This window comes from Chiloscyllium plagiosum, unplaced genomic scaffold, assembly GCF_037043375.1.
Source record: "Chiloscyllium plagiosum isolate Xiang-an unplaced genomic scaffold, Cpla_swu_hap1 HiC_scaffold_1, whole genome shotgun sequence".
NCBI classification, from domain to species: Eukaryota; Metazoa; Chordata; class Chondrichthyes; order Orectolobiformes; family Hemiscylliidae; genus Chiloscyllium; species Chiloscyllium plagiosum.
The window spans coordinates 100,200,253-100,226,188 of record NW_028270139.1 but is presented as its reverse complement, the minus strand read 5'-3'; the positions used below and the strand labels follow the sequence as shown (position 1 = coordinate 100,226,188).

Sequence of the window (25,936 nt, the reverse complement as noted above, 5' to 3'; positions counted from 1 at the left end):
AGGGGATCGAGTGTTATGGAGAGAAAGCAGGGGAATGAGGTTGAGAAACTTATCAGACATAATCGAATGGGAGTGCAGACTCAATGGGCTGAATGGCCTAATATCTGATCCTATGTCTTATGGTCTTATAGCCTTGCCAAACCTCTCATCCAGTACTGCCGTATATCTTACCAAAGCCCACATCACTCAGTCCTCTATTAGATTCCGGAAATGGAAATCATGAATTACAACAGTTAAGTAGATACAGATTTGGCAGAGACAATTTGTAACCTTCTTTGTTATGGTATATATGTTAAATTTTTTAACAAACATGTTTTCACTAGAGTGGTAATAATAGCAATTGAAGAGGATAGGCGGAATAAAATACCAACTGACAGCAATGGCAAGTCTAAACATCACAGAACTCTCAGCGATGGTGTATGTGAGTATGATATTGATTTAACAGATGGAAAGAATCACAGTATTATTGTCTGTGCATTCATTTGTAAGTTGATTTAACTTAAAAGCAGGGCCAGGGACAGATGTTTTTAAATTTATCAATGTTACAATTAACTATTAAGAGTTGTAAGCCTTGACAAATGTCTCCCCTTGGACTTTCTCAGGATGAAGTGAAGAGATAGGAATATTAGAGGGCAAGTTTCTGTTCACCTACTTACACTTCAAAATATCAAAATGAGATGGATAATATTTTCATTTAAAAAGGTTACTGAGGTTTGCATAACCAAAACTGGAAAACTGAGTTAAGACAAAGATCAACCATGATCTAATTGAATGACTTACTCATGTTCTAGTGTCCCTCTATGTATTTGAGATTACATTTTATTTACTGTGCAAAATAGTTGTAGGTGTGCAAGACATCCCAAAATTGAAATTTCCAAGCATTGACTCAATTAAATAAGTTCTAATAAATCAATGTTTCAAATTTATGATTCTCACTCAATCTGGCACAAAATATAATTGGTTTTGAAATAATGCAACCTGAAAATTAACGGAACAAATCAGAATAATTCTGATCATATAATGAACTACTATGCAGACTTGCACCAGTGGAGCTATGGCTGAATATACTGCTCAATGGCCTGGTGAGGCACACAGACTAGTTTAAGCTGAATTAGCTGATTTCAGCAAAGATGGCAGTAGGAGCCTTACTATTGGCCTCTACATCTATTTTAAAGTGAAGAATTAGCCACTGCTTTTATTGCAGCCTGGAGATGTCCCTTGCTGCTGCTTTCATGTGTCTAAGTATGAAATGCAGACAGAATTCAAAGCAGGACATGCTAGAAGTGAACAGCAGGACAGTCATTTACTGGAGCGATCAAGTGCAGAACGTTCTTTAGAATTGAAAGATATTAGAGATGAACAGCATTTATAAAGGGGGAGAAAACATGAAAAGGACGAAAAACATAGGAACATCAAACCCTGGAGTCTATACTGTCATTCTCTTAGATCATAACTGATCTGTACCTCAGCTCCATTTACCCATCCACTGCTCTATAATAATCACTCAACAAATATCTTTCATTTTCAGTTAAGCAGAATGAACAGTATCTTAAATTTATGTTTGGTACTTTACAGGGCTGTTTTGCCTGAATGCTTCATGAATTAAAAACTTTAACTTGGACATATTTTCTTATGTCAGAGTATGCTTGTGATTTGTTTGAGTGAATTAGACTATACATCCCAGCATCAAACAATACTTAAACAGATGAAGGAAGAAATAAAAGAATTAATCAAACATGGGTCTCTTTGTTGCATGTGCCAAGATGTCAGCTATTAAATAGTTAAGTTCCGGAGGTATATTATTGAGAAGTAAGGATTCAGTCTTAATCAACTGTTCTCCATAGCCCTCTCCTCCTAGCCTGGAAAAAGGTTTACACCACTGCTTTGAGCTTCAACACAGCACCTGAGGCATCATGTTAAAACAGCTGAGCAGTGCTTTCTAAAACTCCAGCTGCAGGAAAGAACATGGTTGAGTGTCATTTCCCTAGGCAATGGAATATTTCTTCCTGTAAACAGACCCATGCTGCAATTGCTTTCAATAAAGAAAGATCCCTGCAAAGATTCTTAGTTCAATCTGCTGAACGATGGAAAACAATTAGATCTAGAACTGAACTTGTTTGTTTTCTTGTTATTATTTCTTAAAATCTTTAAAATAGAAACAATCAAAATGTGAGCAATTACATCTTATTGTGCCATCATGGCAAAGTGTAACACCAGTAAAGAAATCGCAGATTATGTCAAAGTACAAGAAGAAACTACTCAAATTGTGCATGTGCGTTATGTGCGCACAATTATGTCATTTGTCCAATTGGCCTAGGCAGTATTTAGGCTATACACAAGTCTTTGCCCCCATACCACCTCCCCCACCCGACATCATGGTACTCTGTCAGCATATCCTTCTATTTCATTCTCATTTATGTGCAAATCTAGCTTCCTTTGAATGTATGTATTGCTGTTTTCCCTCAGCTCCTCTTTGTAACAGCATATTCTACATTGTTACCATGCTTTCAATAAGTAAGCTGTTCCTAAATCCACTCTTGTTTGCTAATAATTATCTTGCATTTAAGGCCTTGATAATGACTACACTGCAAATCATAAAATCATTGAACAGTACAATGTTCGTCCATTGTGACTGAACCAATTATTTGGTAGCGCTTCAGAGCTTTGCAACTCATTGCACTTTTGGCTCCTTCCCAATAGCCTTGCAAATGTTTTCCCTTCAAATATTCATCCAGCTCTTTCAAAAGTTAGTATTGGATTTACTTTGAGGGAGTGTATTCCAGATCACAACAATCTCTGCTCGGGAAAATAAATAAACCTTTTCTCTTTGCACCTCTCGCTTTTTTTTTTTGCCCATCACCATATTTCTGTGTTCCTGGTTACCAATCCTTCTGCTACAAAGTCTCCTTTTTGCTCAGTCAAAATTCTAAATATTTTGGTAATCTCTATTAAATCTCTTCTTAACCCTATCTGCTCTGAAGAGAACAACCTCAGCTTTTCCAATCCCTCAACATAACTGAATCGCCTCATCCATGATTGTAAATCTCTTATGAAAACTCTCCTTTCTAAATAGTAGTGTTCAGAATACAATGCAAAGTTCCCCCAAAGACCTAAAACTACTGTCTTGGAAACATTTTGTGTTATTTCCTTGTTTTTGCTTTATGCCTCAATGAATAAATATTTTCCATAAAATTTTTGAAATTTGTGAGTACCATGTCGCCTGAAAGTCCACATAATAGGCATTTATTGAAAATAGCAAAACTCCAAATACCAACCTTGGGGAACGTTTTTATTGACTTCCTACCAGTTCACCACTACTCCACGTTTCCATCTTGTTGCTAATTTTGTATACATAATAAGTACCCATTTAATCCCAACAGGCTTTAATTTTGTTAGCACCTCTATTACATGACATTTCATTGAATATTTTGGAAGATCACATCAAATCATCAAAAAACTCAAATAATTAGGCTAAATATGATTTACCTTTAATAAAGCAGTGCTCATTTTCCTTTGTTAGTCATAATTTTGTCCCTGATTACTGTTATCTATCAAGATTTCCCCATCACCAACATTAAACTGATTAACCTAACATTGCCATGTTTGATTTTCCCCACAATTTTACAATGGGAAGTAATAATTGCAACTGTCCCAATCTGGCGCCAACCTTAATATCTAAGGAAGACTGGAAGGTTTCTACAATTGCCATAATAAAATAAAACCAAAAGCTGCAGCTGTTGGAAATTTGAAACAAAAACAAAAATTGCTGCAGAATCTCCACAGATCTGGCTGCATCTGTAGAGAGAGAAACAGAATAAAAATTTCAGCTCCAGTGACAGTTCATCGGTTCGACTTTTGTTTCTATAATTACCAACCTTATCTGCCTCCAGTAGCCTAGGAGGCAAAGTTGTATCCTTGGCAACTTTGGACTACTTGCTGAGCAAAATGTATTATGTAAGCTGTGAGTGACACTGCATTTCTTCAGTTCACTTCACACTATCTTGATCCCCATCCTAATGCAAGCAGTGGAAGAATGTCCAGTAAACCAGAGGAAGAAAGAAGGGGAGAAAGAAAGAAAGAAAGTGCAGGAGTGAGGCTTGGTGATTGTTGGTATTGTGAATGCGCAGAACTGAGGGCATTTGTTCTTTACTCGTTCTGTCTCTAGTTAAAAATTGAGATCAGTGGCTTTTAAAAGTAAATCAAATTGATCCAACAGTCTGGCCTGGATTTTGGAGTTAGTGATGGAGGATTGGCACTTGCCATTCAATAGGTTTACAGACTTTTCTTGGTTGGTAACTTCAAATTAAAATAATTTTAATTAATTAATTTACATGATTTATTTTGCCCCATTATTCCTATTTTACTCTTTCTATTGAACTTTCTATATTCAGCTTGGATTCCCACTGTATTGTGCACCTTATTTTCTCAAAAGACTCTTTTATTGGACTCATTTTAACTACTATGTCTTTTATCATCTCTATTCCCACTTGGGTGCCCGTCCTTTATTCCTTATAGGAATATGGGTCGAGAGTGCAGTGCTGGAAAAATACAGTAGGTCAGGCAGCATCCGAGGAACAGATGATTCAACATTTCAGGCATAAGCCCTTCAGCAGGAATGAAGCTTGTGAATCAAGGGGGTGGAGAGATAAATGGGAGGGGGTGGGGCTGGTGAGGAGGTAGCTGAGAGTGCGATAGGTTAATGAAGGTAGGGTAATAATGATAGTTTGGAGAGGAGGGTGGAGCAGATAGGTGGGAAGGAAGATGGACAGGTAGGGCAGGCCATGAGGGCAGGGACAAGTTGGAAGGTTGGATTTGGGATAAGGTGGGGGGAGGAGAAATGAGGAAACTGGTGAAATTCACATTGATCCTGTGTGGTGGGAGGGTCCTTAAGTAGAAGTTGAGGCTTTCTTCCTCCAGGCGTCAGGTGGTTAGGGTTTGGTAATGGAGGAGGCTCAGGACCTGCATGCCCTTGGTGGAGTGGGAGGGGGAGTTGAACTGTTTGGCCATGGGGCAGTGGAGTTGCTTTGTGAGTGTGTCCCGGAGACAATCTCTAACTAGAAATATTAAGTTCCTAATCCTTTCTTTCTTTCAGCTTGAATCTGTTGTTCCTATCATATTTGATGGCATATGTCCGCATTTCAATATTTATTATCCTAAATGCATTTTTGCAAATGCACTCCAAAATCATCTTAGAAAGTTACATAATGATAGTGCTACTTAACCCTCTCCGTTTTCTTCACATTTTGGCCAAGATTTTCACCTTGATATATGTCTCTGCTGTAGCAACAAAGTCAGAAGAAGTAAGGAATCCCAGATTATTCCCCAAAACTCAGCCTCTCCCATTTTTGTAGGGTGGGTTTGGAAGGGGGTCGTAGTTCATGCATATGTGATTCCCTGAAGCAGCAAATGGCCAGCTGCCTCCACTGAATTCCTATTTTGGTGTCCTGTTGTCTTGAACCTCGGGTATGGAGATGAGATCAGAGAACAGCAGGTCTGTCCTCAGTGCATTTCTTCTGTATGGCCACAGTAACCCGTTGGAAGGATGAGGTTCCCTTGCAGATATGGTCACAGGACACATTACAATGGGGGTTATGAATCCTTTGGGTGGGGTTTTTCAGATATCTATTGTGGGTGAGATTAATGAGTCCTTTTAGAGTAGAATCAGATGCCATTTGGGGCTGATAACTGTGGACAATATTATAGAACAGAATTTACAGATTTATAGAATCCCTGTAGTGTGGAAACAAGCCTTTTAGTGTAACAAATCCACATCGACCCTCTGAAGAGTATCCCACTCAGACCCATTCCCCTACCCTATTATTTTACATTTTCCCCTGACTAATGCACCTAACCTACACATTCCTGAACACTTTGCGCAATTTAGCATGGCCAATTCACCGGACCTGCATATCTTTGAACTGTGGGAGAAAACCGGAGCACCCGGAGGAAACCCACACAGACACAGTGCATGTGCAAACTCCACACAGACAGTTGCCTGAGGCTGGAAACAAACCTGGGTCCCTGGCGCTGTGAGGTAGCAGTGCTAACTACTGAACCACCATGCCACCCTAATATTGTCTGCATAAGATGCAGAAACCCTTTTGAACTATCTCCCTCATCAAGAACTTTCAAGGAGTGTCAACAGTGTTGACCAGCAAGAACATGGTCCAATTTAATGTAATTCCCTTTCATAAATCAAGCTTGTTATTCGAAATTATGTATTTACCTATTCACTGTTGCCTCTTGGTATAAAGTACTCAGCATTTTTGTTTGCTCTGTATTAAATTCTCTGTTTGACTAAATTCTCAACAAGCTATTCAGCAGATTATTTCATTTAGTTGATTCTCCCAGCCATGTGTGGAGTAAACCCATTTTCTTTATGTGCCCTACCATTCCCTCTTTACCACTACCCCACCATCTCCTTTCATTATCTCAAAGATAATCTCTCAACTCTCTCCTTTCTAGATACAAAAGTTCCTCAATTCCAAAAGCAGTGACTTTCGAAGACCTCTTGAAAATCCAAACACATTACATGTACCACATTATCTTCATCTCCACACCTTGTGACTTCTTCAAAGATTTCAATATGGTTAATCACACATTATGTTCCATTTGAATCCCATGCATTGGCAATATTTTTAGTATCCACTCATAGCTTCAGCTTTTATATTGTACCTTTGAGTAGGTTGCATTATGTTTCCTACCAGTGATTTTAAACCGACTAGTCCAGAGCTCGTGTTTGTGTGTATGCGTGCGTGCATGTCAAAAGTTTAGTTATGCAGTACCTTAGCATTTTCCAAACAATACTTCAGATTTCTTTCTGAAACTCTATTTCCCTTTTTGTCCTTACCTTTGTTGCCAATGTATTTAACTTATGCCGTTCTCCTTATTTTCAGTTTTACCCTTATCTCTTTTTTTATCTGTGATGGTTCATTATTGGCCAAAATCATCTTGTCAATTACTGATATATAATTTTTAACTCGGGTTACTCATAAAATATTTACCGCTGATATTCTCTGACTGCCAATTTTGTTTTGAGTTTTAATTATTTCTGCCTTTCCTATAGAGTCATAGAGATCTACAGCACAGAAAAGACCCTTTGGCCTATCAAGTCTGCGCCAGTTAAAAACAACCACCTTACTATTCTAATCCCATTTGCCAGCACTTGGCCCCTAGTCTTGTATGCCTTGCATTGCAAAAGCTCATCCAAAAGTTTCTTAAGTGTTACGATGGTTTCTGCCTCTTGCACCCTTACAGGCAGTGAGTTCCAGATTCCCATCACCTTCTTGTGGGAAAAAAAAGGTTTTCCTCACATCTCCTCTAAAACCTTCTTGCATTACATCCACGTCCTGGGCCATTGATCCCTCCACCTCGAGGAAAAGTTCCTTCATGTCTACCTTGTCTATGCCGCTCGTAATTTTATACATCTCAGTTATGTTCCCACTCAATCGCGTCTGTTCTACAGAACCAACAGAAACAACTTCTGTCTATCAGCCCAGCCCACATTCTAGTAAATCTCCTCTGCACTCTCTTCAGTGCAATTACATTCTCCCTATAATGTGGATTCTAGAACTGCACACAATATTCTAGTTGTTGTCTAACCTGCATGTTATACAATTCCAGCATTACTTTGCTGCTCTTAAACTCTATGCCTTGGCTAATAAAGGCATGTATCTCATATACCATCTTATCTACCCATCCTGATAGCTGAAGGAATTGCTGTACATGCACACCAAGTTCCCTCAAATTCTCTATGTTTCCCAGGGTTCTACTATTCATCATGTATATCCTTGCATTGTTTGTCCTGCTCAAGATTTCATTCTTCATGTTTCGGTCCCCAAAACCTCTGGTTCCTCCAGTTCCCATCACTCAACAGGATTGATTCCTCTCTGGTCTCTTGCACACATGGTGAGATAATAATTTTGAACAAGGCAAAAATGGAATTTCCATTTCCTCAGCACATTTTCCAGGTAGTTCAGAGATGACTCAAATTTGTCATCAATAATCTCCCATGTCTTTTACTTATTTGATAGATTTTATGGGATGGTTCTTCCTTTAGTTCACTTCTACTGTTACCTGAACGCAGATCACCCATCTGTAAATGACTGATTCTTTCTTATTATTTGGCAGCACAGTGGCTCAGTGTTGCTTCACAGCACCATGTTCAATTCTAACATTGAGTGTGGAGTTTACACATTCCAGCCATGTTCATGTGGACTTCCTCTGGGTACTCTAGTTTCCTCCCACAGTCCAAAGATGTGCAGGTTAGGAGGATTAGCCATGCTAAATTGCGCTGTAGTACTCAGGAATGTGCAGGCTTGGTGGATTAGCCATTGTAAATGTTGGGTTACATTGACAGTGTCGGGGGCTAGGTGTGGGTTGATGCTCTTTGGTTTGGGGGTTGGGGGGAGCAGGAGGCAGTACAGACTCAATATGTGAATGGCATCTTTCCACACTGTAGGGATTCTGTTTCTTAAGGTCACTTAAGTCCCCTTTTTCTATTCAGCTCGTACTGTGGAAATACAAACAGGACAGAGATTAAATTCAACAACATGTTCCAGTAAATGTTACCCATTTATTTCTGGATTCTACTTAAGAGCATTTTTTGTTTTATGTTGTGAAAGACTTTGAAGTGTTCTACCTTGGTGGTTATTGATTCTGGGTTTATGACTTGAAGCTTGAAAGAGCAATTCACAGCTTTGAACTTTTATTCCACTGCAGAATGCAACACCGAGATGTGACAAGGAGACACCTCAGCTGTTATTTCCCAAAATGTTTTGGCCATTTTTAATCTGCTTGTATAGCAAATAAAAACATGTTTCATAATCAAGACTCCTGGTATAGGACTCGAGTTCACAAGCACAAAATTAACAAGCCTTAAATGTGATCAAAGATTAGAAGATGTTTTTGTTTTCTGCAGGATTGTAGACATCCCAATTGCCCAATAAAAGGAGATAATGGTGTATCAATTGATTCCTTCAAGTGGATCTAGCTGAATAATTGGCCAGGAAGGAGACTGAAAGTTTTCAGGATGAGTACTGACAAGCATGGTCAAATATTTGACAGAAAAGATAGCAAGGCAGCTGTAAAAATGAAATAGTTCATGTATAACAAATGCAACTGCAAATTTATATCTGTACAGCAGACTTGTGCTCAATTGTCCTTGGGTTGTTAGGAAAGAAAATACAATGTTTCCCTTAGGAGATTGAGTAAATGGGATGTTCCAATGCGCTGTTCCAATTGAGTTGGACAAATGCAAAATTGGCACTGCAACTTCTTTCCCCTGATTGAGGCCTTGGCTCAAGTGCCTGTTGCATTGCTGGCTGTCTCAGCAGCTGAAACTTTATTGCTGGAACAGCACAGCAGGTCAGGCAGCATCTAGGGAACAGAAGATTCGACGTTTCGGGCACATGCCCTTCTTCAGGAATGAGCAGAGAGTGTTCAGCAGGAGAAGATAAAAGGTAGGGAGGAGGGACTTGGAGGAGGGGCGTTGGAAATGTGATAGGTGGAAAGAGGTCAAGGTGAGGGTGATAGGTCGGAGTAGGGTGGAGGCGGAGAGGTCAAGAAGACGACTGCAGGTCAGGAAGGCGGTGCCGGGCTGGAGGGATTCGGCTGAGACAAGGTGGGGGGAGGGGGGATGAAGAAACTAGTGAAGTCCAAGTTCATCCCCTGTGGTTGGAGGATTCCCAGTCGGAAGATAAGACGCTCCTCCTCCGACCGTCGCGTTGTTGTGGTTTGGCGGTGGATGAGTCCAATGACCTGCATATCCTCGGTGGAGTGGGAGGGGGAGTTGAAATGCTGTGCTACAGGGTGATTGGGTTGGTTCGTCCGGGTGGCCCAGAGGTGCTCTCTGAATCGCTCCGCAAGTAGGCGGCCTGTCTCCCCAATATAGAGGAGGCCACACCGGCTGCAGCGGATGCAGTAGATAATGTGGGTGGAGGTGCAGGTGAATCTGTGGCGGATATGGAAGTTTCCTTTGGGGCCTTGGAGAGAAGTGAGGGGGGAGGTGTGGGCGCAAGTGTTGCACCTCCTGCGGTTGCAAGGGAAGGTGCCGGGAGTGGAGGTTGGGTTGGTGGGGGGTGTGGATCTGACAAGGGAGTCGCGGAGGGAGTGGTCTCTACGGAAAGCTGATAGGGGAGGGGAGGGAAATATATCCTTGGTGGTGGGGTCCGTTTGGAGGTGGCGGAAGTGACGGCGGATGATGCGCTGTACATGGAGATTGGTGGGGTGGTAGGTGAGGACCAGTGGGGTTCTGTCCTGGTGGCAGTTGGAGGGGCGGGGCTCAAGGGCGGAGGAGCGGGAAGTGGAGGAGATGCGGTGGAGGGCATCGTCGATCACGTCGGGGGGGAAATTGCGGTCCTTGAAGAAGGAGGCCGTCTGTGTTGTGCGTATTTTGAACTGGTCCTCCTGGGAGCAGATGCGGCGGAGACGAAGGAATTGGGAGAATGGGATGGCGTTTTTACAGGGGGCGGGGTGGGAGGAGGTGTAGTCCAGGTAGCTGTGGGAGTCGGTCGGTTTGTAGTAGATGTCCATGTTGATTCGGTCGTCTGAGATAGAAACAGAAAGGTCTAGGAAGGGGAGGGAGGAGTCCGAGACTGTCCAGGTGAATTTGAGGTCGGGGTGGAAGGTGTTAGTGTAGTGGATGAACTGTTCAACCTCCTCGTGGGAGCACGAGGTAGCGCCGATACAGTCATCAATGTAGCGGAGGAAAAGATGGGAGGTGGGGCCAGTGTAGTTGCGGAAGATGGATTGTTCCACATACCCTACGAAGAGGCAGGGTATGGCTGTCTCAGCACTCAACAGAGAACTAAGCATCATTATTAATATTAAATGGAGCAGCCCATCATCTTGACTGGAAGCTGAATCACATGCTTTTTTGGCTAAGTCTGAGTTGCATTAAGTCTATTGGAGAGATTCTCATTGTGGGGCTAAGTGTCTTTGCTTGCTGTATCTTACTAACTTTGCCTCATTAATTATCTACTCTGTGCCCATTGGCATCATTTGCACCTGAATTCCACCCTAACTCACCAAGAGGAGATTTGAAGAAGGACTAGCATCTCCTGCACCTCCTGCCCTGGACATGACAAATGGGGAAATCAGTGGGCCAGTTTGTGGGAAAGACGCTGAAGCTTGTGTTGGATGGGCTAATGTATAGACAGGATTTCTTCTTTCTCCTTGGACCAACAGCATCGGGTATGAAACCAGACCATGCCAGTCTGGTCCAAGGTTGCCACTCATAATAAAGTAGTCTCAGCCATCTGGGAGAATGCTCAGCAATGTAGGAAGAAGGTCAATGACTTTCTCCACTTTGCCATCTACTCTCTCATAAATTACACTCGCTCTGTTGCTGCTATTGAACTCATCTCCCACCAAGGTTCTGATTGATCACTCTCATTATTGCTTGCAAATCTTCACCAGTCACCCTTATTCACCCTGTACCTCAATTGCTCCAGCCACCTTCACCCTCTTTGCTGACTACAAACTCACTCATAACACCTCCTAATCTGCACCAGTAGTAACTGTGCAGCCCACCTTTATCTCCTGTTGTATCTGTCTGTCTGTCTGTCTCTCTCTCTCTCTCTCTCTCTCATTCCATGAAGAAAACAGCTCACAACAGAGCTTGTGGCGAAGATGATTTTCTGCAGTACGTGGCTAGCTGCAAGCAAATTGGGAAGGCTGTGGAAGGGCTTGGAGAAAGGGCATGGAACTGACAGATGGCTTGCCATGTGGGAAATTGTGAGGTTATGCATTTTAGTAGGAAGAATAGAGGATTAGACTATTTTCTAAATGGGGAAAGGCTTCACAACTCTGAGAGCAAAGGGACTTAGAGGATCCTAATTCAGTCTTCTCCAAAGGTTGAAGTGTTGGCAGTTAGGAAAGCAAATACCATGTTAACATTAATTTCAAGAGGGCCAGAATTCAAGAGCAGGGATATTCTGCTTAGGCATTAGAGGACTTTGGTAAGACCACATTTGAACTATTGTGAACAGTTTTGTGTCCTGTATCTAAGGAAGTATATGCTGACATTGGAGGGGACCCAGAGGAGGTTTAACAGAATGATCCCTGTGGTGAATGGCTTGAGGAGTGGTTGAGGGCTCTGGGTCTGTACTTGATGGAGTTTAGGAGGATGAAGGGTTGATCTGATTTAAACTTACAGAATAGTGAGACACCTGGATAAAGTAGACACGGAGAAGATGCTTCCACTAGTAGGAGAGATTCAGGCCCCTGGGCACAGCATCAGAGTGAAGGGATGACACTTTAGAACTGAGATAAGGAGGAATTTCTTCAGCCAGAGGCTGGTGACGCTGTGAAACTCATTGTCGCAGAGGGCTGCGGAGGCCAAGTCAGTGAGTATATTTAAGACAGAGAGAGAGAGAGAGAGAGAGAGAGACAGGCCTCTTAATCTTGTGAAGAGGATTAAGGGTTGCAGGAAGGCAGCTGTATCATGGGGTTGAGAAACATATCAACCACGATTGAATAATAGAGCAATATTGATGGGCTGAATGGTCTACTTCTGCTCCTATATCTTATGGTATGTGCAGAGTGTAGGAGAAAGCTAATGGGCAAGATGCTGGATGAATTGGCTGGCCCACTAGACAGCCTCCTATTATTGTTGAAGAGCATGGAGGAAACCAGTTCTAGGTTGACGGAAGATGCTGCGCAGATTCTCCACGTCTTTTGCTCCATCAAGCTGTCATGCTGGAGGCTCAGAGGGAGTTACCATACCTATTGAAGCCTAGTCTGATGAGGCCCTGTAGGTCTTCTGTCCACTTTGAGATCATGCAGCTACACTCTGCCAAATTCACAACAAAAATACACATCTCCAAAACCACTCCTGAATATTTCCAGGCACTTTGCAGCAGCTATCTAAAATTGCTTTATTTTATTATGATCAAGTAAGGAGAGGTAATTTAGCTCTCCTCTGTTTAATTCCCTCTTGGATAGTCACAATAAATTTATTTATTTCTATTTAAAACACATTTATCATATTTCAGTTAAAGTGTAGTTAATTAGAAAATATTCAGTCAATTATCAAAGTTGTTTTGTAGTGAAAGAAAGAAGAATTTTGTTATCTAAAAATTCCAAGAAAAAAATAAATAATGTGTGACGTAAAACACAGACACAAACAAGGGGAGAGTGCCTGGTACAAAAAGGGGAAAATAAATGTTACACATTCAACACCCTTTGAATTCTTGAGGTGTTAGACTCTTAAGCTGAGACTTGAGTTGTTTAATGGTTGTTTTATATCCTTGGCACTATTGGAATTTATTGATAATTCTGATTACTCAGTGAATGCCTGAATTCCCAATTTTTCACTGAATGCTGTATTCAAAGATGATGAAAGAAATCGGTAGGGGGAGAGAGAGAGAGAGATCTAACACTTGTTGCTTGAAATTATTTTCTCTTTTGCTCTCCCTCCTGTGTTGCTTTTAAAAGCATCTGTTGAAATATAGTTCAGTGTGCTTTCTGGCATCTAGATCCATTGCCTTTCCAGGCTGGCTAACTGACAGATGAGTCTTTCACCCACTGATATGTGAAATTATCACACATAGAATCATAGAGTTGTGTGTGACATAAACAGGAGACACAAATTTCTTAATGCTGACTCAGTTGCCTGGTTTTGTTTCTTTATATAAAATGGCAATCTCAATGCAGATGGTTCTGTTTATCCCACCTATCTCAAAGAAATTACCTTACTTTTCAGCCATTTTAGGATCATATTTCATCTTTCTTAGAACATCCATTTTATTCCAGGAATGGCCACAGACATAACAAGCAGATGATAGATGCTAAAATTCAGTAGTCCATGTCTATCTTGATTGTAAGAGGTTCCAACTTCGGAGTTTGGGCCATTAACTAATGCTGGTGCTAATTCCTACATCTGACCAAGCCTTACAGCAGAATGTGTTGAGTGACAAGAGAATTTACTTACTGGTCCTGTGGAGTCCAAATTTAGCACTTGGGCCATGCATAAATTCATAGAGCCACATGATATAATGGGAAGGCAAATACAGAAACTTCCAGCATATGCACAGAAGGGACATATGAGGGACCTCCTGACAATTGTGAATGTTACTGGAAATCACTAGTAGGAGAGTGGCCATCCTGAGGAAGGTGATCAGCTTCCTTATTGTCATCCCTTGTACTGCCATTTGATTCATACTTTGAATGTCTTTGCTCAGCTGAACAGCCTTTTCTCATTCTATGTGCATGCCCTCCAGTTCTCTTGACTACGGTAGCTGGAATACCTTGATTTTGAATAAAGAAGCTTACATTGGCTTAATTTTTGTATTATCTTGGTTTTTCTGTTAATACCAGAATGAAGCAACAACATCAATGACTGTAGTAATACTTTAAATTGGCCATTTAGTTCCCAAGTATATTTTTAATTAACATGATAAAATAACTTCTTCCTATGATGTGTATGTGAATCCGACAGCTGGCTGCATAACTGAGATTCAGCTAGCTGACTTTGCAATTTCTGAAATAATGATGAAACATGCACAAACCTATAATTCCTCCATTTGCAATGAAATTTTCAAACAAAATTATGATACCACACTTACCAGAAAACAATAGCTATCTTATACAATGTAAGAAAGTGTTGAATGAGGCTGGTTGATCCCCTGGGCTTCTAGTTTCCTCTCTATGTTCAAGGACACTAACTTAATGCAGTTTAAAATTCTTTAAGTGCTGAACTTGCAGGTTTTAAAAGATACTACCTTATCCCAAATCCAAGTTAATCTTCTCAACATTTGCAATATGATGGCCTGGAAACCGATTATACCCAATAATGTGAGGGGCAAGACATGTCTTGTACACAGCTGTTCTGCTGATCTCAGGAACTGTGTTAAGTTGGTATTTGAAGGTCATTATCATGAGTCAGATGGGAAGGCTGCATTATTTATTAGCTTTATCTTTCATTGCTACCACTTAAAGACAAGAAAACACTCTTAACATTAAGTATACCCAGAGTTGGACAGCAGGGGATCGAGGTAATAGGCAGGTGGGAGGCAGAAAGTCTTCCAAGCGACTCTTCTCACACCAGTGGGAAGTGGTTACAAAGGATGTCAATGCTCAGACTTTAGCTGACAGGTCAATGTAATGTTGAATGAAGGCTAATCATATATTCTGCCAAGGTCATCTGTTCTGATATTTCATGTGGTTCGGTTGCAACTTTTATTTGATAATGCTCTTGTGAATCATTTCAAGTAGATCAAAGCAACTTCTTCTCAATATTGGTATTCTCTACAAGGGCATGGCTGCAATGCCATAAGAAATGCAGTACTTTCATTAGAGATACAAAAGTATACTCTTAATCAGTTTTGTTTACATCACATAACCAGACTAGCCCAGGTTCTGCAAATTAGATCGCTCGGGTGGAGTTCTGTCTCGCTTTTTGCAATCCCAAGTGACTAACTTGAAGGGACTATTGCTTGCCATGGTGTAGCCAGCCTATGAACTGATGGCCTGGTCAGAATGGAGGGACACAGTGAATTGGTGTAACAGGAACAAATATTACTGCAGCCTGGAAGCTGTATACAGATCTTCATAATGTATTGCTGTAGCCACTCGCAAACACTAACGGAGAAGAATTCCTTTCTAATCAGAAACATGTCAGACTGCTGATGGGGATTATGCAAGGCAGTGTGCATGCAGTCTATAGCAACTGCACCTATAGAACCCTGTGGTGAGGTGAAACTTGATTTCCCCCTTATTGCAGTTTCTCTCTTCATTGGAACAGAGATGCAGATGTTCCTCTTGATGTAAACAGTCTTGATGACCTCATTGATACAGCACTGAGGTTTGCCTTGCTGCAGCTTAGGCAGGGTCTAATGCAGTACACTTTAAGGATACAGTGATGCATAAGCCATGTTACTCATGCCATAGATCTTCACACATATACTGATCACAACTAGCTCTACTGCACAACCACCTCTCTTGTCTGCTGCACTTATGTTAACTTATTAGAGTGCATATCCAACATCTGATACTAAGTGAGCAGAAATTTCTTTTAATTAAATGTTTAGAAGATCAAAATCATTGTTTTAGTCATCGCTCTGAACTCTGTTCCCTCGATACTGACTTCATTCCTCTCCTAAGCAGCAATCTAAGACTAAATAAGTCTATTCACGAACTTGGTGTCACATTTTATCCCAGGAAAAGCTTCTAACCACTCCAACCGTAAACCTCTTATTTCCACTTTTGTGACATAACTTGGTTTTGCTCTAGTCTCTGCTCATCCACTACTGAAAACCTCCACTCATGTCTTGTCACCTCTAGACTCAAATATTCTAACAGAACAACAAATATATCGCTGTTTCCCAGTGTTGCTGGTTTACTTTCCTGGAATTCCCTCCCAAACACCTTTGTGGGTGGACCTACATCAAATGGACTGCTGTAGTTCAAGAAAGCAGCTCACTATCACCTTCTCAATGACAATTAGGAACTGGAAATAAAATACTGGTCCAGGCAGTGATACTCAAATTGCATGAATGAACAAAATATACAACTGGCCAGACTACTAAAATGTCCTGTCTAGAAACATAAAGTAATCCACAATTTTGCTGCCTGTACCTTACCGTATACCAAATCTCATTCAACAATCATCCTTCATTTATTCCACATCAAACAATGACTTAAGCCTGGATTTCCTGCATGATGAAAAGTCCAGGGTGCCTTTTAAAGGAAGCAAGTGCCCTTTGGAGGAAGTAAGTTGTTCTTTGGAATAGTTAAAAGTAGGCATGATTGTGTTTAGAAAGTGCATAAGCTCATTAACAGTCAAAATATATGGAAATGTCATTAGACCAGTGTAAGCTCTATGTTCTAGAATTCCCTCTCAATTTTTCTCCGTCTTGCTATCCTCCTTTAAAACATGCTGTAAAGTCTACTTCTTTGACCAAACTATTGATCATCTGACCTAATATCTCATTATATTGCGCGATGTCATATTTTGTTTTATACCGCACCTGTAATAGGGTTAGGGTTAGCCCAGCTCTAACTCTGTGCTCCAAGCAAAAGCCACAATCTAAATATAAGTTTTTGTTGATGTGTATCTTATTATAATCTGGACCAATTCTTCAACATAGATTATTTATTACGAAAACCGTCACTCTTCATCTTAGACTTTTTGGTTTAACCAGAACACTGAGTTGCCCAATTAGTAGTAAACTAAACATGACAAGAAGGGAACCAGCAATGGAAATTAGCATGGTATGAAGTAATGGTAGAGGATGCTTGTGTGGAGCCTAAACACTGGTATAGACCTGTCAGGCCCAATAGTCTGTGGCTGTGCTGTAAATCTTATGCAACCTTGTTTGGTGACATACTACCTCTATGGCTCACAAAGCATCACATTTGGGTCAGGAAACTTTACTCATCAGCAAATTGTCAGAGTAGAATTAATTCAGCTGGGACTCCGTTCAATTCCTAAGTGACCTGAGAGTTCTGGAGCCAGGTGCAGTAAAGTGTCACGTGACATTAACTCAGATAAATTCTTTTGAGACTCCCAAGAAATGCTGGCACTGATAATTTAGTACAGAAACATCTGCTTATTGTCATCTCACTGGCTCAAAAGCATTTTAATGTGAAATAACCAAACGGAATATGAAGTCTCTTGCTGAAACTGTCCCACTTCGGTGCAGCAACTTATGCATGACCACTCTAAGCCCCTTTAACTGAAACTAAATTCACTTGAATGACAAAGAAACAATGCAACAATGCAGAGAGCAAATAAAAGTACCGATTGGCCCAAAAGAGATGGCAAGATCATTTCTGCCAATCATAGCTAGTAATCAAATGTACATTATTAAACATATTGTTTGTCATGGCAACCTTCCTTTATACACTCATGTTAATTTAATCCATATAAGATACAAGTGATACTGACCCCCAAAGTAAGAACCATCTGATAGCTTCATTTCTTTGCTGGATTTGGTGATAACAGTAGCCACGCCATGTTGAATGAAATACATCTTCTTCCCAATTGACCCTTCTCGAACAATGTAGTTTCCAGGCTGAAACACCTCAAATCGCAGTTTGCTCAGCATGCTAGTCACAAAACTTGGGTCAGCATTTGCAAACAGGGGCATCGTTGCAACCAGCTTCCGACAATTGAAGTTGACAATCTCCTGAAACAGAAGTAAGTGACCAGGCTTTAACCAAATGCAACAAAGTAGATGACTGACCGCGTGAATATTTCAAATTCTCTAGTAGGCTGAGAAACATGGTAAGTACCTTGTGTACAATGTCTATATAAATGACAAATCAGATGGTAACTGTCAAAGGGTTTAGAATAACTAACTAAATAAGCTAGTAATTTATTTGGAAGAATATTGTTAAAATATCCTGAATGGTTAACACATGGACCAGAAAGAATGAACTGGTTAGAATAAATATTTTTTCTGATGTTGCAGAATGCTCACGCAGTTGACTCATGGCAGTGGGGAGGAAGAAGAACTACCTTGTTTCATAATGCTTCATGCATTTAGAATAGGTTTGCTCATGGGATTCAATTTAAAGACAAAAATGCAGAGAAAGCAATGGCTCAAAGAAGAAAATCAAACTGTCACAGCTTCTGTAAGGTTAATACAGCAACAACAGCAACATATTTAGATCCAATTTATTTTCTACTCAGTAAATCAAAGCAGTTTAGAAGATTTGGCCTATTTCAACAATGAAATTACAATAATGTTGGTAGGAGGAAAATCTGTGGAAGACTTCAGTTTCCTCTCATTGACCATTCCTTTGTTTAGTTCTGGGGCCATCATGAGGAGATGGGAATGGTCAGTGTCAGGATTCCTGAGAACTCCTGTCTTTTTCTTCAATCCTTTGACCAGCAGTAAGGGCTGACTGCACGAAGTAGATTTACTTGTTGTACAGAGCAGTAAGCAGGACTCAAAATATCATAAATGGACATAAATATGAATTGGCAGCAAAAATGGGCCACTTGGTCCATCACGCCTGCCCTTCCACTCAGTAACACCATGGCAATATGTTTTTGTTTTGAATTCCATATTTCCATGTACCCTCATTAACCTTTGATTCCATTGTCTGACAAGGATCAAAATACTTCCACATTAAGAATATTTATTGACCTTGCCTCCACTGCCTTCTGAGGCACAGTTGCAAAACAGTTTCTCCTCATCTCTGTCCTGAAAGGCAGGCCCCTAATTTTTATCCAGTGATAGTAATTCTGGATTCATCCATAAGAGGCAACATCTTTCCCTTGTTTGCTTTCTCAGTTGGAGCGTATCACCCTTTATTTTACATTCAATCCCTCTAATAATAAAGGTTCGTGTCTCACTTGCCTTTGTAATTACTTGCATTTATCACTAACTTTTTGTGATTCATGCACTAGAACACTATAACTCCTCTGTACCTCAGAATACTGCAATCATTCTCCATTTCAATAATACTGTGCTTTTTTATTCTTTCTGCCAAAATGAATAATTTTGCATATTACCACATGAGACTCTATCTGCCAGATTTTTGCCCACTCACTCAAGGCATGTATATCAGCCTGCAACTTTCTTATGTCCTCTTCACAACATACTTTCCCACCTATCTTTGTAGCATCTGCAGATTTAGCTAACATGCCTTCACTCCCCTTATTTAAATCATTGATAACATTGTAAAAAATTGAGACCCCAGCACAGACCCCTATGGGCCACCATTCAACACATTAGGCAATCAGAAGAAGACTCAATTATGCAGTTTCTGCTCCTGTCAGCCAGCCAGACCTCTCCCCATGATGTTGTTTTGCCCCATTCCGTGAGATCCTGCTTTGTGCAATCACCTATCATGTGATACTTTTTCATATGACTTCCAGGAGCCCAGGATATATCCACAAGCTCTTGTTTATCCACAGTGCTTGTCACTGCTTCAAAGAACTCCAATAATTTGTTAAACATGATTTTCCTTTTATAACATATGCTGACTCTTACTGACAACCTTGAGATTTCTAAGTGCCTAGTTTTAACTGTCCTAATGATAACCTTCTCTGTGACAGACATCAAGCTAACTTGCTTTTAGGTTCCAGCCTTCTGCCTCTCTCCTGTCTTGAAAACAGAAGTTGTATCTATTACTTTCCAACCTAACCTGTCAAGATCCAGCAAATTTCAGAAAATTAAAACTAATGCATCTACTACCTCATTAGCCACATCTTCTAAGTCCATCAAGACCCAGGGATTTGTCAGCCCTCAGCTTCATTCAGTTTTGTTCAGTCGTGCTTACCTAGTGATTACATTTTCATCAAGTTCCTCTGTCCCTTTCACATTTTGATTTAGATCTGTTACTGGAATGTTGTTTGTGTGCTGTATAGTGAAGACAGAAGTGAAATATTTGTTTGTTTAATCCATTTCTTTATTATCTACAATTGAGTCACCTTTCTAATCTCTGGTGGGCTAACATCATTTTGCTTACTCTATTCCTTTTTAAATAACTGTTGAGACTCCTGCTATCCATTATTACATTCAGAGCTAGCTTCTTCTCATACCCCAATTTCTTTCTCTTGATTAATTAATTTGTCATTTTCTGCAATAATTCGTATTCTGTCCAGTCATCTGACCTGCCAATTACCTTTTCACAATTACTGTATATGCTTTTTCCCTTAGCTCTTTATGTCAACCACAGTTGGCGAGTCCAACCCTTACATTCTTTTGCATCAGGAATACACTTATTCTTAGTATTCTGAAATATACCCTTCAATATCTGTCACTACATCCCTTAGTTTAGTAAGCCATTTTACTTCAGCTAGCTCAACTTTCATGAATTACATAGTTGCCCTTACTTAAGTTAAATAAAATAGTCTTAAGACCCATTCTTCTCCCCTTCAAACTGAATGTAAAATTCAATTATATTGTGTTTGTAACTAACAAGGGGTGCTTTTGCTCTGAGATTATTAATTCATCCTGCCAAATGAAACAATGCTCAGTCTAATATCATATGCTCATTGGTTGGGTTTCAGAAGAAGGTGATTTAATAAATTATCTTGTAAGCCATATCTCTGCAATGACTATCGGGTCATACTTATTTCCATCAATTGGCATAATGAGTTTGGTTACTTAGTTATGAATACCATGCACATTCAGAATCTTATAGGGGTCTATTGTTGATGGAGATTATAGCAAAATTTGTGGTAGCAGTAGACAAGAAATTCGATCCTAACATTGGGAACATCACATTACGTCTTTTATAGTTCTGCTGAAAGGCAAGGCCAGTTTCTCACGAGGCAATGGTGAGCTGCCAATTAAGGAGGATTATAGCTTCTGAATTGCCATAATAATACCACAACTCACCTCATTAATATTCAGCTTCCTATCTTTGCAAACATGTCAAACAAGTGAGACATTGAGAAATCTCAACACGGAAGCTCTCTGCTTGCTCCAAAGGACCTCCATGCTGGACTCTGGACACTGACAACTTGGACATGCTCCAAGGGCACTGCCACATGCATGTCCCACTCATGGACATTTGCACTTAACATGGTCCAACCTCTAAGAACATACATACCACATCTCCAGTGCACTTACTGTACGCTTTTGTACTTCAATGCTGCACCTCGGACTGCACAGGGAGCTATTACTGCAATGCTTCAGCATGGGCACTTTGCTCTCAGGGTCATAGACCCAACTCATAGACTGGACCAGGCTGAATCTCAGGCTCTTAGCTCACTGTCATAGTGCTGAGTCACACTGAGCCCAATTGGACACTTACAATATCCCCGCCTTGCCTTGCCTTTTTGTGCTTAGCACCCTCAGCAAGAGATATGAGACTCAAATTGCTTCTGTCTTGCTTTGCTGTTTAGCTCAGATGCAAAGTCAGGAAGCTTATCATGGTTGACAACAGTCCTCAGTCAAATTAAGGGGGATAGCCTTTGCATTGGGAGTCCAGGCACAGTAAGTCAAGGATAGCCTCTGATATCAGTCCAGGGGCTTGGATATGGCCAGTCAGCAGCTTGGAGCATTCAATGTAAGGACAGTTTCCATATAATGTGTGAGGAGTTGAATGTTGGGTTGACCACTACCCATCTTAAGTCTTTCTGTGGACTGTTTTCCTCCCAGAATGAGACATAGGCAGGATATTGTGAGAGATGAAAGTTGGTGGTTGTTATGGACTATGCCAGACGACTCAAAACATTCTTAAGCAGGTAGCCCCAGACCATAACTTTGCAATTTGTTTCGGTAAGTGTACAGTGAAAATTACCTGGATTAAATTAGCTCGGTTGACTACTAGAATTTAAAATAGACAAACATTTATTCACAAAATTACGCAATGAAATACAAAGAACAGAAGAAAGAACCCCTACAGAACTCAGTCTATCCAACTAGAGTTAATTATGCTATTCCGAATACACACAACATTCCCAAAGAGCAAACTCCCTTTAAAAACCAGTATAAATGCTTGTAGGTCAAAGTTGAAGGGCAGAAAAAGAGAGAGTTTCGACACAGCTCCCTGTTGAGCTCCTCACCAGGTCAGACTGAACTAAAATTGCTCAGCTCAGCTAGCTAGAAGGCTGACCATTCCCCTTTCTTTATACAGGTCACTTCTAAAACATGACCACTTTGGCCTGAAGTCTGATCTGTTTACATGTAAACAAAAGACCTCTCAAAATCCTTTTCATCTCTGTACCAAACCAGACTGATTTATTACCCCTATGAAAAAAAATCAAGTACAGAGTACCCTGGAGTCAAGGAACAGCTTTTAGAAAAAAAGGACTAGCTTTGTGACAGTGGTACATGAGCCACTTTTGGTGCAGGTGAAGAAGTGTTCCAAAGGGAGTGGGCAGTGCAGAGGTCATTGAGGTTTAGTGCCATTGGGTACTGGGGCAAGAGTGAGAGTGAGTGAGTATGACCCATGGTGAGAAATGGGGACAGTAGCTACCAATCTCCAGCAACAGCAGAGATACAATGTGTATGAGGTATCGGACACAAGGTGGTAACATTTATATTGTTGGAGAGAAAAGGCAGTTGGCTTCTTCCTACATTGCTGGGTATTCCTCCAGATGACTGAGACTGCACTGAAATAAGTGACAACCTTAGACAGGTGGGCACAGATGGCTGTCATAGCCTCCACTGTTGGTCCTGGGGAAAGAAGAAGTCTTGTCTCTTCACCACACCATCCAGCAGGCCCACTACGTCCCTGCCCACAAAGAGGAAGACCATGTATGGGGGCAGCTCTGGACAGAGCTCGTCTAGGTTCACATTAGACTTTGGTGCAGGTGCAACATATCCTTGTCTTGCTGAGGATATCTGGTTAGTGGGGAGTTGTTCCAGCAGCAGTTTACATGATATAATGGGCATATAATCAGATATGAGAGACACCATAGGGGCAGCGTAGATTATCAATGAAATACGTTTACTAAGAAACAAAAACAGAAGCTACTGGAAAAGCTCAGAATCGGACACCAGATCTAAAATGTTAACTCTGATTTCTCTTCACAGATGCAGCCAGACCTGCTGAGCTTTTCCAGCAGCTTCTGTGTTTGTTTCTGATTCACAGCGGCCGCAGTTCTTTTAGTTTTTATTGTGTTTACTAAGTCGTGGCCAGAAATCCCACTGGGTCTTGTGTTCAATAAACTCCATATAACTCATATTTCACCAAAACAAAAGTATGTTTCAGCCCCCAGACACAGAGCCTTCAGTTTTGCCTTTTTGAGACCTTTGTAGCATTGACATATTTTTGCGTGTTTTCTCTCAGTCCCTTCCTGTCTCTCTTAGACCTTCATTTCCTGTATTATTATTTTGCTTTCCTGACTCAACTCTATACTTTGATTTTCAAAATGATCTATGATTGATCCCTCACACCCAGCATTTTATTTAAAGCCCTCTTTATTTTCCTAATTATATAATTTGTTAGAAACTGCTCCCAGCATGATTTATATGCAGACCACCCAATATTACAATCCTCACTCTCCCCATCGCTGATGCGAATGTCTCACTTCTCCCATGCCAGACTTTGAACCAAGTATTAATTTCACTAAAATCTTGTGTGCCATCTGCCAATTGGCACATGTTTCAGGTAATAACTCAGAGGTTATTCCCTTAAGTTTCAGTTCTTCGTTTTGGTGCATAGCTCCTCATACTGTGCACACAGAAAGCTTTTCCTCATCTTACCTATGCTGTTGGTATTTGCATAATGATTATATCCTTCCCCTCCCACTCCATGTTTGTATCCAGCCCTGAAGAGATGTCTTGAATCCCCATATTGGACAGCTTTCTAGACTCAGGCCCTTGGCTGCCCAGAAAAATGTCAAACCCCCCACCTAACTTTACTGGCTCCAACTATCAATATATTCCTTCTGACTCCCCCCACTGGAAAGAATTGTGAACCAGAATACCCTGGATAGTCCATTTCTCCTCCTTATAGAACATTAGCTTTCATCCACAGTCGAGAGCATCTCCAACATGTTAAATAAACATAGGAGTGTGGCTCCTGCATGATAGTTTTCTGCCACCACTTATCTGCCCTAAGTGTCATCACACTCATGTGTCCCTGACAATAGCTGGATTTATACTGCCCTTTACAGAGGAACTTTGATTATCTGGCTTTCAATTATCCAAATATCGGATTATCCGGAAAGATTGCAAGGTCCTGATGCTTGGCTAAACTATGTAATCCGGCATTCAATTATCCAGAATTCAATTAACCAAATGAAATACACCCCGCCAGTATCCTTCAGATAATCGAGGTTCCTCTTTACTCAGTGGTTTGTCTGCTTCTGAAAAAAAGTGCTCCTATGGTAAACACTGCTGCCTCACAGTGCCAGAGAACTGGGTTTGATTCCAGCCCCATGCACCTGCCTGTGTGGAGTTTACACATTCTCCGTGTCCATGTGAGGCAGCACAGAGCAGCTGAGGTGCAGTCTGGCATCGATATGGGACTTGTGGCTCAGTGGTAAGACTTCACTGAGGCTGAAAGCTTGGTGCCCTTGCTGAGCTGATCAGTGGACAGCTGGCACTCTGCCAGTCAGCCATCAAAAGTGAAATCATTCCCTTTGAGTCTTGATTTTTCTGAAATTCATTCATTAATTTATACATTCTACCTCATCATTGATCACTGTGGCATTCCACATATTACAGGTTGCCATCCTGAAAATGAGCCCCTTATCCCAACTTTCTGTATTTAATTAGTCCATAAGGACATCATTGCTTGCCATTGGCTTAGTTAGTAACACACTTACTTCCATAGGCGGAGATTGTGGGTTCAAATCTCATTCTGCAGAATATACCCACTGGGCCCTGATGTCCAGATAAACTGCAGCTAGCAAACTAGGGAAATAATCATTAGGCAAAAGTGAGGACCTCAGATGCTGGAAATCAGAGTCTAGATTAGAGTGGTGCTGGAAAAGCACAGCAGGTCAGGCAGCATCCGAGGAGCAGGAAAATCGAATTTCGGGCAAAAGCCCTTCATCAGGCCTTCATTCCTGATGAGGGGCTTTTGCCCGAAATAATCATAAGCCCTTGCTGTGAAACCAAAACTTGAAAAAAAACTTTCATTTTTATTGATTGTGTCAACCTTTTGTATCTGTCTCTTTTTATTCACAAAACTTTCCCCTAGAATGATGAACAGTGCCCTCTTTAAATGAGGACAGCACAGTGGTTCAGTGGTTAGCACTGCTGCCTCACAGCACCAGGGACCCAGGTTCGATTCCCTCCTCGGGTGACTGTCTGTGAGGCCTTTGCACATTCTCCCCGTGTCTGCGTGGGTTTCCTCCAGGTGCTCTGGTTTCCTCCTACAGTCCAAAGATGTGCAGATTAGGTGAATTGGCCATACTAAATTGCCCACATTGTTCAGGGATGTGTAGGCAAGGTGCATTAGCCAGGGGAATTGTCGAATAATAGGGGAGGGGAATGTGTTTGGGAGGATTACTCTTCGGAGGGTCAGTGTGGACTTGTTGGGCCAAATAGCCTGTTTCCACACTGAAGGGATTCTA

At 41.0% G+C, this 25,936-nt stretch overlaps 1 protein-coding gene across 1 annotated transcript in view; it reads right to left on the bottom strand.

The window, feature by feature from the left end:
- Positions 1-25,936, bottom strand: part of LOC122549029 (potassium/sodium hyperpolarization-activated cyclic nucleotide-gated channel 1-like) — a 279,591-nt gene that overhangs the window by 50,382 nt on the left and 203,273 nt on the right. Inside the window, exon 6 of the mRNA XM_043688170.2 lies at positions 17,891-18,131. Within this exon, the coding sequence (XP_043544105.2) occupies positions 17,891-18,131 (241 nt within the window). The remainder of the gene's footprint in view (positions 1-17,890; positions 18,132-25,936) is intronic.